Source organism: Oncorhynchus masou, chromosome 10, assembly GCF_036934945.1.
Source record: "Oncorhynchus masou masou isolate Uvic2021 chromosome 10, UVic_Omas_1.1, whole genome shotgun sequence".
In the NCBI taxonomy this organism is placed as follows: domain Eukaryota; kingdom Metazoa; phylum Chordata; class Actinopteri; order Salmoniformes; family Salmonidae; genus Oncorhynchus; species Oncorhynchus masou.
This window is the reverse complement of record NC_088221.1, coordinates 26,049,007-26,060,581: the sequence shown is the minus strand read 5'-3', so window position 1 is coordinate 26,060,581 and position 11,575 is coordinate 26,049,007. Positions and strand designations below refer to the sequence as shown.

General features: G+C 42.0%; 1 protein-coding gene across 1 annotated transcript; it reads right to left on the bottom strand.

Annotated features, from left to right (window-relative positions):
* Positions 1–5,747: 5,747 nt before the first annotated feature.
* Positions 5,748–8,067, bottom strand: LOC135546955 (uncharacterized). The gene is made up of 4 exons (XM_064975511.1): positions 7,845–8,067; positions 7,390–7,758; positions 6,286–6,465; positions 5,748–6,064 (listed from the first exon to the last, which is right to left on the bottom strand). The coding sequence occupies exons 1-4, from the start codon at positions 7,894–7,896 to the stop codon at positions 5,988–5,990; spliced, it is 678 nt and encodes a 225-aa protein (XP_064831583.1). The 5' UTR covers positions 7,897–8,067; the 3' UTR covers positions 5,748–5,987.
* Positions 8,068–11,575: the final 3,508 nt, after the last annotated feature.

The following is an 11,575-nucleotide window of genomic DNA, read 5'->3' as shown; positions in this document are numbered from 1 at the left end:
ATTAAAAAGAGACCTTATGTTGAACAGTTGATTGAAGCTATTTGAAAACCTAACACATTGGATATTGTTAAGGTTGAGGCACACATGTGTTGGTGTGATTATGCTAGAATTGGTAACATCATGGGTGATGAGACAGCCAGATTGGCTGCTTCCTGTTGTCACACACATGCATTCTATTTATAGTTGTTTGTGTCATCTGAAGCTACTGATCTTGAGAAACAGCAGCAGGCTGATATTCTCAATCACTCAAAGTCTGGAGGGAGAGAGGGTGTGCTCTCTGTCCTAGGTCTGGCTTATGGCTACATCTTTCGTCTGCCATGTCCTGTTTACCATCAACCATGATCTTTAATATTTGCCGATTGGCTCATGGATTGCTATGGATTTCATAGACATGGTCGAGCGAAAAGAAAGAAAGAGATACTGCCTGGTGATAATTGACAGGTTTACCAGGTGGGTGGAACTATCCCACTACCAACTGTTATTGCCGAACAGGTGCAAAATTCAAATCAAATCAAATCACATTTATTTATATAGCCCTTCGTACATCAGCTGATATCTCAAAGTGCTGTACAGAAACCCAGCCTAAAACCCCAAACAGCAAGCAATGCAGGTGTAGACGCACGGTGGCTAGGAAAAACTCCCTAGAAAGGCCAAAACCTAGGAAGAAACCTAGAGAGGAAAGCAGGCTATGTGGGGTGGCCAGTCCTCTTCGGGCTGTGCCGGGTGGAGATTATAACAGAAAATGGCCAAGATGTTCAAATGTTCATAAATGACCAGCATGGTCGAATAATAATAAGGCAGAACAGTTGAAACTGGAGCAGCAGCACGGTCAGGTGGACTGGTTGACAGCAAGGAGTCATCATGTCAGGTAGTCCTGGTGCATGGTCCTAGGGCTCAGGTCCTCCGAGAGAGAGAAAGAAAGAGATTGCTAGTTAGGGAAATTATACTCAGGTTCGGAGTGCCTGAGGTTTGTCTGCAGACAATGGGACCCATGTCATAGGAGATGTGGTTACCCAAGTGGCCAAAATGATGGGTGTTGACCAGAACTTTGTGTCCATCTATCAACCGCAGCGTAACGGGAGTTACTGAGAGGGCTAATCAGACCCTGAAAGGCTCCCTTGCCAAACTAAGCCATTCCACAGGAATGACATGGGTAGAGGGATTACCTCTTGTCCTTATGAAAATGTGCAGCAGCCTTAACAAAGGTATTGGGTGTACACCTTATGAGATGTTAACAAGACGACCAATGAACACCCCAGGGGTGAGACCTATGACTGACCGACAGATAAACATAACTAAGACATAGTGTGACCATTTTGAGTAAATGAAGGAACTAGCTTCTGTTGTAAGTGTTCTCCACTCTCACACTAGGAAAGCAGCAGAACCAATCCCAGGTCCGGATGGCACCACATCTCCCATTCCAGGCTTCTCCCAGATTGGCAACCATCCTGCTTGGAGGACACAGAGGTGGAAAGAGGCTGACATCCACTGATGAGAAGGGCCGGAGGAGAAAAAGGGGAAGACCACAACCAAAGGGCTGAGACCAAAGGCCATAAGAACCAACAGAGGGTTCAGCCACAGAACATGAAGAGTTATGTATCTGCAACTCAGGGAATGTGGATGTAGGAAACACCACTAATTGCCTGTCTTACACAGGCCTAAAAACAGATACCAATAATTTTGATGTACTTGTTGGGAAACAATTTATATCTCGGGTAAATATGTCAAACATAGGCAAATGCATGGGGACACCTCCAGATCATCTCTGGATCTGTGGGTGTAATGGCTACATTTCCCTCCCCATGGGATGGAAAGGATGTTATCTGGAGAAAACTGAACTAACAGCAGCATCATTACCTGCTTCTGAGCTGCTGAACAGTTCTTTGCAAATTAGTTTCAGATCGAATGGCAGAGCTAAAAGATCAGTGGCTCAAATTAATGAGGCTTATGGACATGTGCTGTCTCAGGTAGAGATGGCAGCCCTAGAAATCTTTCCAGGTGCAGGTGTTGTAGTAAAGGGTAAGGGGATTAACAATTTGACATACTCCATGCAGGCCCTTACTAATATGACTGTACAGGGTTTTACCCAGTTGTCACGAAATGTGCAGCAATAGAAGGCAGTCGTGACCAGAGACAAAATGGCACTCAAGTATATATTGGTTGCAGGGCCCTTGGAATAGACGATGAGGATTACTGTGTCATGTTGCTTACTGACTCCTCTGACAACACTATTATTGATGACCTGGCTAAATTAAGTTGTACTCTGGGAAAAGCTGACAACTGTCACGGCTGGCTGAAGGACTGGACCGAAGTGCAGCATGGTAAGCGTACATTTTCTCTTTATTCAAAAATGACACCGAAAAAACAAAGAACAAAAAGTGACGCTATGTGTCCTGGACAAAGACAAAGTTAACTTCCCACAAAACAGGTGGGGGAAAAGGGTACCTAAGTATGGTTATCAATCAGTGACAACGATAGACAGCTGCCTCTGATTGAGAACCACACCCGGCCAAACACATAGAAATAGAAAATCATAGAACATAGACTGCCCACCCAAATCACACCCTGACCAATCCAAAATAGAGACATAAAACGTTCTCTACGGTCAGGGCGTGACGACAACACCATCTTTGACCAAATTAGACACTGGTTTAATGGTGTATTTGGAAACGTGATGGGTAAGGTAATGATGTTCCTGTCTGCCATGATTGTTCCACTTCTGGTAGGACTACTTTGTTTTGCTGTTGCTTTCTGTATAATAAAGTACTTGGCTAAAAAGACTATTGAACATTTGGGGATGTCAGAAGAAGGGAGCAAATGTACCTAATGTGGTAAAGGGAAGTAGGTAGATCGTGTATATATGGGTCAACTGAGAGAAGAGTATAGTGATAGGATAAACTATACTAAAGGGGATTTTAATGTGACTTACAGCGACAGGTGTAAACCTTTCCAGGATAGAGGAAGGCATGAGAGCACCTTTTGGATGGATGTGGGTATGCAGCGATAAGGGGTATCTCACTTTACCTCCGGGATGAGGGGGATGTTATTATTTGGGTAGAACAGAAATGTACATGATAAGAATTATTTCAAATGAGACAGGTAAAACCAACTCTGGGGAACTGAAGCATGCCAAACGACTCATCCCAGACAACCAGGAAGCCTATGATCATGTCCTACACCCGAGTGAGATTTCTGGTATGCTCGTCATACCCTCCTGGGGTGTGGCTGTCCTGGGAAAGTGGGTAAACAATTTTACCTACTCTCTACAGGCTCATATGAATTTAATGATCCGAGGGTTTAGCGAACTCTCATTAGATGTTCAAAATCTGAAAAATCTGTTTTTGACAAAATTGGTGACTGGTTTAATGCTACATTTGGAAATGTAATGGGGGAAGTTATGTTGACTTTTTTCATTTTTTACTCCTATACTTGTAGGAGGTTTTCATGATTTTGGCTACAGTTTATATTTGTAAGAACATGACTGTAACTGCTCTTGAACATGCTGGAGTAATGGTGTTGGTGCATACAACTCGTGCTGGTGCTGTTCTGGTTTCTCTTAATCCCATTGTTTATTCAACTCGTGTGGTTCTTCCCAGGACTCAGGAGGAAATGGGAGTATAGACAGACACACCCCACCCCCACCAGCATTCCAGGAACCTCATGAGTTGTTTCTACCTTTAGCAGGCCATCCCTGGGATCAAATGGATCCGGAGGATTGCCAAATCTGTTTGATTTCAGAGGAGAATAATATGATGGAAGGTGTAGGGGGAATGATGGGTTAATGATAGGGGCTGCACCAAATGTTTGATGTATTATAATAATTGATTATGCTTATGTTATATTAATAGTATGAGAGGGGCTATCGGACCACTCCTCCACATTTATAGGGTCATTTATAGAGTGATTTCCTGCAAGACAGGAATGTCAGTGTTCTGCCATGGCCAGCGAAGAGCCCGGATCTCAATCCCATTGAGCATGTCTGGGACCTATTGGATTGGAGGGGGAGGGCTAGGGCCATTCCCCCCAGAAATGTCTGGGAACTTGCAGGTGCCATGTTGGAAGAGTGGGGTAACATCTCACAGCAATAACTGGCAAATCTGTCCATGAGGAGGAGATGCACTGCAGTACTTAATGCAGCTGGTGGCCACACCAGATACTGACTGTTACTTTTGATTTTGACCCACCTTTTGTTCAGGGACACATTATTCAATTTCTGTTCGTCACATGTCTATGGCACTTGTTCAGTTTGTGTCTCAGTTGTTGAATCTTATGTTCATACAAATATTTACATATGTTAAGTTTGCTGAAAATAAACGCAGTTGACAGTGAGAGGATGTTTCTTTTTTTGACGCGTTTACATAGGGAAAAGCAGTCTCTAAAGTGCAGGGTAGAGTATCGGGTGGTAGCCAACTAATACCAGTGACTAAGGTTCAAGGCAGAGTACTGGGCAAAGGCCGGTTAATGGTGAACAGGCCATAGCTCGGGTGGCTGACGTCTTCATCTCTGGGCCTTTCTGTGACACTGGGTGCTGTAGGGCAGGCAGTGTGCCCCCGAGGATGTGTTGGGCTGACAGCACCACACTCTGGAGAGCCCGGAGGTTGCGGATGATACAATTGCTGTACCAGGCCATAATACAGCCCGACAGCATGCTCTCAATGGTGCCTCTGTAGAATTTTGTGAGGTTCTCAGGGGCCAAGACAAATTTCTTCAACCTCCTTCGCCACACTGTCTGTGTGAAGGGACCATTTCAGGTAGTCAGTGATGTGCACACCGAGGAACTTGAAGCTTTTAACCCTCTCCACTGCGGCCCGTCGATGTAGATGGGGGCGTGCGTGGCCACGCCATCATGAGTGAACAAGGAGTACAGGAGGGGATTTAGCACACACCCCTGTTGGGCACCCATGTTGAGGATCAGCGTGGTGGAAGGGTTATTGCCGACCATCACCAGTTGGGGTCAGCCCGTAAGGAAGTCCAGGACCCAGTTGCACAGGGAGGGGTTCAAACCTGGGGCCCTGAGCTTAGTGATGAGCTAGGAGGGCACTATGATTTTGAAGGCTGAGCTGTAGACGATGAACAGCATTCTTACATAGGTACTGTATTTCTCTTGTCCAGGTGGGATAGAGCAGTGTGCAGTGCAATCAGAATTGCGTTGTCCGTGGATCTGTTGGGGCGGTATTGTAGTGCATCTAGGTTGTCAGGTAAGGTGGAGGTGATATGGTATTATTAACTAGCCTCCCAAAGCACTTCATCATGACAGAAGCAAGTGCTTCCGGGTTGATGGTCATGTTATGAAAAAAGTGCCTATGTTTGTTTTGGTGGTCGCCAGCGTTCAGAGTTAGGTGGCTGAAGTCTACGCCCCTTCATTGGGGATTGGTCAACAGTAGGGATCCTTCAATGAAGTGTTTGTTATCATTCAATGAGAGACGACCATGTTCATGCTAATTTTTTTCACTTGAAATATACTACAGAAAACATCTTAGATGTAAAAGGGTGTGACTAAGACCTCTGCAAACATCAAAATTAATTACAGATTTCTTGAGTTATCTTAGATTAATTCAGATTATTTTGAGGAAGTGTACTTGCTGATTTGGCTACAGTGTCTCAAGACGGACAAACAGTAATATTGACTCTTTTCTTTCTAGTTTTTCAAGCCAAGTTATTTTAAGGGAGTATGCGAGCGCAGATGTTCACTTCACCTAGCTGCATTCTACATACTGAGGCATATTGATGAGACACTAAGAAGACGCTGCAGGTCAGTTCAATTGTTTATTGAAACTCGACATTTAATTAAGTTCCTCTCATGCATCTCCGATCTCATCCTATCACCTGGTCTTGCTCTCCACCATCAAGCTGGAATTGCATCCCGCTCTTATTTTCTCTACATCTTTTTCTCTCCTTTCCCTCTCATCCTTATCACTCAAGACATTTCTCCTATCATCCCCCTTCCTGCGCTAGAACCCGTCATTGCTCTGGTAACTCCCGGAGTGTTAACATGATTGGCAGGCTTCCCTGGCATGACGGTGCCGGTGTCTGATGTAGGCGGTGTTACTGTAGACCGGTTCATCTGTGGAAGGGATCATCTCACATCAGATCAGTTACTCTCACTCCAAATCAGTTACATTACATTAAATACATTTAATTCTAGGGTCCAGAGTTAGTTTTTTTTTGGTCAGGTTACAAGGTCGTGTGAAGCTCTAGGACGTAATCATTATGCAACATAACTGAAAATAACATTGTAAATTGAGATTCAATTTTCTCCCCAAAAAGATTGTCAAAATAGTTTACCTGTGCTGTATCTTTGCCTCTTTCTCCATTGAAATGCAACCACAGCCAGCACACTAGTAAGAAACACCGCTGAGCATCCACCCGCTGTGATGATAATCCACAGTGCTACCCCTGTATCCCCACCAACTGGCACATCTGGGGTGTTAGATGAAGTGTTGGTTGCAGTCATGTTCTGTGAATCTGAAAATCTAAGAATAAATTCAGGCCACTAAAACATGCAGGGTTAAAAACAACTAAATTTGGATTATTTGGTAACCCAGCGCTGGGTAAATATTGGACAAAACACACACTGGTAAATTTTGACCCAGACAGTTGGGTTGTTGGGATTACCCAAACATGGGTTAATTTAACAATCAATTGGGTATTTTTTAACTCTCATAGTGGGTTGGCTTAGCAGCTGGCTCTTTTTAGAGTAATCCTTAGGTTATTTTCAGGATGTGTGGCTTGTTAGGAGTTAGGCTTTCAGGTAGATCATATTGGCCACCCTTGTCATGCCTGTTCATCATGTAAAGTTTACTTTCAAATTTCCCCTTATTTTGTGTGCATTTTCCACATTTGTCTAGAATAGTAAGATTACCTTATTAGAATATGTAATAAACATACTACCTTATTGTATCCCAACAGTGAGATTTACATAGGCTTTTAGGGGAATTCATACACTTCTGTAAGGCTCATTGAAGCTACAAAAAAATGCTAATGTTTGATAACTATAGAACAGAATAGATGAACATGAATGAACGACATTTACTCTCCTACTAAACTATGCCTCCAGTCTTCTGATCTGACACACTGGGTCACATCTTTAATGCAAACTACCTAACTAAGTGACCCAATGCCTGCAACACAGCAGTTGGGTCAACCAAACCACCCAGTATTTTGTGTATAATCTCAAACACAATGAAACTAAATGTTTTACCCTAAATTGGCAATAAAGCATTTGAACTTAAATCATTTATAAAGTACTCAAGGGGTAGACAGCATCCAGATCATACTGAAGATTGGGGTCTGAAGGAAATTAGGACTCAGATTCTGAGCTTCTGTCTGTTCCTACAAATAACTCGAAGCTAAAAATAGCCTCAGAAAATACAAATAAACTGCTCTTACCTGAGATGACACTGACAGTTGGGTGTGATTCCCTGTCCACCCGCACATTCAATGTAACAATGTATGTCTGGATGGTTCTGCCTGTGGAGACCACATTGCAGGTGTAATCCCCTGAATCTCCCTGACGGAGACCCTGGATACTCAGAGATCCATTATTCTGGATCTGCATCCGGTTGTTAAAGATGGTTGTCTTGTGGTCACCATCTTTGAAAAATTGTACTATAGACAGCAGCTTTTTTTTTCCAGGTTGGCTATATCTCCATTCAATCCGACCTTGAGGTTCAATCTGCTCACTAGGTAAGGTCAAAATGATGGACTGACCCTCAAAGGCTGTCCTTGTCTCAGCCACAGCCAACACCTCTGGGACCTCTGTAGGGAGGAAGGAGGAGATGTTTATTTTAGCGGAAATTTAAAGTAAATTGGTCATCGTAAGACAATCAATAAATGTTTCTTACCTATGGAGAGAAGCTGGAGAGTGAGGAAGACGATGATATGATGGGGCTTCATTTGTCCCAGAAGCTGATCCTATGAAATCTGTGTCAGGTAGGACTGTTTGACGATGCACTAACTGACTAGGTATCCCTCTTTCCCTTGTATCTCTCTCTTGCTCTTCTCTCACACCTCAGTGCTACCATTTCTATTTGACATAAAACGACATCGCTGAACCACAAAATTGTTTCTCTAATGCCATGGCTACAGAGAGCAACACAGTCTCCAATTGCAGAGCCTCTAGAGCATAAATTGCATACTAGTGTCTCCACTTCCTGTGTACAAGGATGTGGTTACTGAAGTTAGAACCCTACACAGTATAGGGCTGAAGGCCATTGCCAGCGTGGGTCAGAGGTGATAGTTAGGTTGTGGTTGGAGGTGTGTTGATCTATTGAGTAGGCTCTATGACCTGAACACAACCGTTATCTCTGCAGATAAGCATCATTTATTACATCCAAGTCCATTCTGACTGACATACAGCACCCAGTGGTTTAATGTTTTGCAAGTTCCTGCCATATGTGTCTGCTAGATTGCATTGCTCTCTCTATGACATATTAAAGTGAAAAACGTATGAAGCCTGTCATACATCACCGAAGCACCAACATACACAAATAATATTAATTTATGTCAGAACATGTTTGTAATAATTACCTGTATATTGTTAGCACTGCTCACATAATTCATACATTTATGGGCTTTATTCCATGATCATAGAGCCCCACAGTGGAGGTGTCATAATTCCCATAAAACCTAGTCGAACAATGGTTCCAATGATTTTTCCCATAGTGGATTTTTCAAAACACTTAAAATAAGGGCAGTGTTTTGTGTAGGCTTATCATGGCATGATGTTTTGATAACCATGTAAATCTCTCGGACAAGGTGACTTTTATCAATATATTGGGCTCTGTTTACTCTCACATACGAAAACGTTAATTCGGTATCAAAGTAGAGATCATGCAAAACTACAAATCCCTGCAAGCTCCTGCATATCATCTCTAGCTGTCACCTTTGCTAACAGGTATTGTGCCAATTAAAAACTTGCACAAGACAGTTCACAGAATAAACCATTTAAAGAAATGTAGCAAATGTATTCATTACTACATTTAGCTAACAGTTGATAGTAAATCCAGAGATTCTTACCTTTGCCTCGATTCGGCAGTCTCGTCCAGATCACCATGGCATTTGTAGTTCTTTATGATAGCCACATTAGCAGCTAATTAGCATTTCATTTTTTGTGGGGTAAATACAGGCAAATATATTGATAGTCACCTTGTCCTAGAGAGATTTACACAGTTATCAAAACCATACCGCAGGGTAAGCCTACACAAAACGTAGCGCTTATTTTAAGTATTTCTAAAATCCCCTTTGGGAAAAATGAACAGTGGAAAAACAATTGGAACCACTTCCCTATTTGACAGCTAGGTTTTGTGGGTATTATGACTCATACTGTGGTACTCTATTTTGGAAGCATTTGTTTGAAGCCCAGTCAGAAGAGGCCCAACCTAGCAACTACCACCCTCCTTGTGCATATCATTATGCATATAGGCTATCAATCTTATTGTTAGTCATTATCATTAAGCCTAACCATATTTTTCATAAACTATTGCAAATCATGTAGGCTAATCTTTACTCTAAATTACAAGTGTAATTATTAGTCCAAAGAGTTGCAAGAGTTTCTATTAGACAAATTTGTGAAGAAAAGTTTTGCAACAGAATCGGCATAATGAATACACCCCTGGTGTCAAAGTCATTCCATGGAGGGCCGAGTGCCTGCAGGTTTTTGCTCCTCCCCTGTACTTGATTGATGAATTAAAGTCACAGATTAGTAAGGAACTCCCTTCACCTGGTTTTCTAGGTCCTCCATGGAATGTTTGACCCCCCTGCTCTAAATCATTTAAATAATAATTGTTTGTAGCCATTGAACACTTGTCTGTTTCCCATCATAATAGTATAGTGGCAAACCTGGGCTATGTTCAGTACGAAAAAAACATAATAGAACATTAAATTAAACGGAAATGGTACTGTACTAAACAACCAGTTGAAAAATGGGCAGGGGTTGGGTTAAATACATCACTCATTGCTTCAAGCGACACCCCATAACACCCATCAAATTGAGAAAACGTACCTCAAAGTCTGTTCAAGAACGTTTTGGGAAACAAAATATTCCACAACATAGAAAACTTTCAATTTAACTGAACTCAATCCTGATTTGGAAGATTTTAAGATCTTTTAGTGGAGGGTAGAGCTCTAGGTAGACCCTCCCGCCAAACTTCCCGGGGTTCAAACTAAGTATGGTATAGGGTGGAATTTATAAAAAGTTTGGAATGTAGGTCTATGCTATTGTATGTCTACCCATGTCATGGTCATGTCCAAATCACCCGAAAGTATCTACAATTGATTGTGAAGCTGAACAGAGTCACTTATTGATGCTATGAACATGATGCGTGAAAAATGCTCATATCGGTCCCGTGACTTGAATGGGATTTATGCCACAAATGCTAAAATGTTAGCATGTGGGAACAGTGCCAGTGAAACTAAACCAAAGCATGAATTGCTCTCAAACCTTGTCCATCAACCTGGACTCAGGGATAGACTTAACATAGTAAGGATAAATCCGGGACACTCATTTGTCTGATATGTTATGTTTCGTATGGTATGTATTAATTTGTGGATGTCCATCATCCATTTCATATGATATGCTACGAATTACAATTTGTATGGTATGCTGCGAATTGCAATATGTACAAAATGGTATGATTTGCAATTCATACGAATTTGCAAAACTTCTATGTAATGAATTACAATTTGTTGTGGCTAATGTTAGCTAGTTGGCTAACATTAGCTAGGCTAGGGTTAAGGTTAGGAGTTAGCTAACATGCTAAGCAGTGCACAGTAGCTAAAATGTAGTAAGTAGTTGCTAATACTAAAGTTGTCTGTGATTTAGATGTTCGAGCTACACAACCAACCCCACTATCTTTGTTTTTGCCTTAAGTAACCTTCTGTCTTCTGTAACCATACCAAATGTAGCATGTCATACTAATTTGAGTGTCCTGGATTTACATTTAGTATGTTATGTCTAGTCTGACTATGAGACCTGACTGTATCCATAGACTGCTTACATGGTAAGGAAATCAATGGGTGGGTTTGGCAGTAAGCCTAATGAAGCTGTAGACGAAGGTTGACGAGTAAAGTCGGGGGAGGTGCATCTGCGATAGCTGAAAGTCGGACACAAGTGGTTTTCCAACAGCAAGGCTCAGCTCAACATGTCTATCAACAAAGCTGATATTGTTGATATACGTTTTTCTGGATAAATGTCCAAATAAACGTTTTATTTAACTAGGAAAGTCAGTTAAGAACCAATTCTTATTTAAAATGACAGCCTAGGAACAGTGGGTTATCTGCCTTGTTCAGGGGCAGAACGACAGATTTTTACCTCGATCTAGCAACCTTTTGGTTACTGTCCCAACGCTCTAACCACTAGGCTACCTGCCGCACCTACAGTATATATACACCGTACAGTATAACACAATGAAAACATAAGGTGTATAATGAATTGATGAGAGAGATGTCTCAAATATGACTTTCATTTGTAACCCCTGTTGCTTTAGAATAAAATAAAAGTTGGTTCCTGATTCAGTCACATCTTTAGCCACGTTTGTGTAGGTCAAACAAAAATACCCTCGTGTGGTTGACCAAT

Bases quoted from the DNA above. Each gene is read 5' to 3' on its own strand.
- LOC135546955 (XM_064975511.1), bottom strand. From the start codon at position 7,896: ATGAAGCCCCATCATATCATCGTCTTCCTCACTCTCCAGCTTCTCTCC. The intron at 6,466-7,389 runs GTAAGAGCAGTT...TTAGATTTTCAG, and splicing joins AACTGTCAGTGTCATCTCAG to ATTCACAGAACATGACTGCA. The intron at 6,065-6,285 runs GTAAACTATTTT...TCCCTTCCACAG, and splicing joins GAGGCAAAGATACAGCACAG to ATGAACCGGTCTACAGTAAC.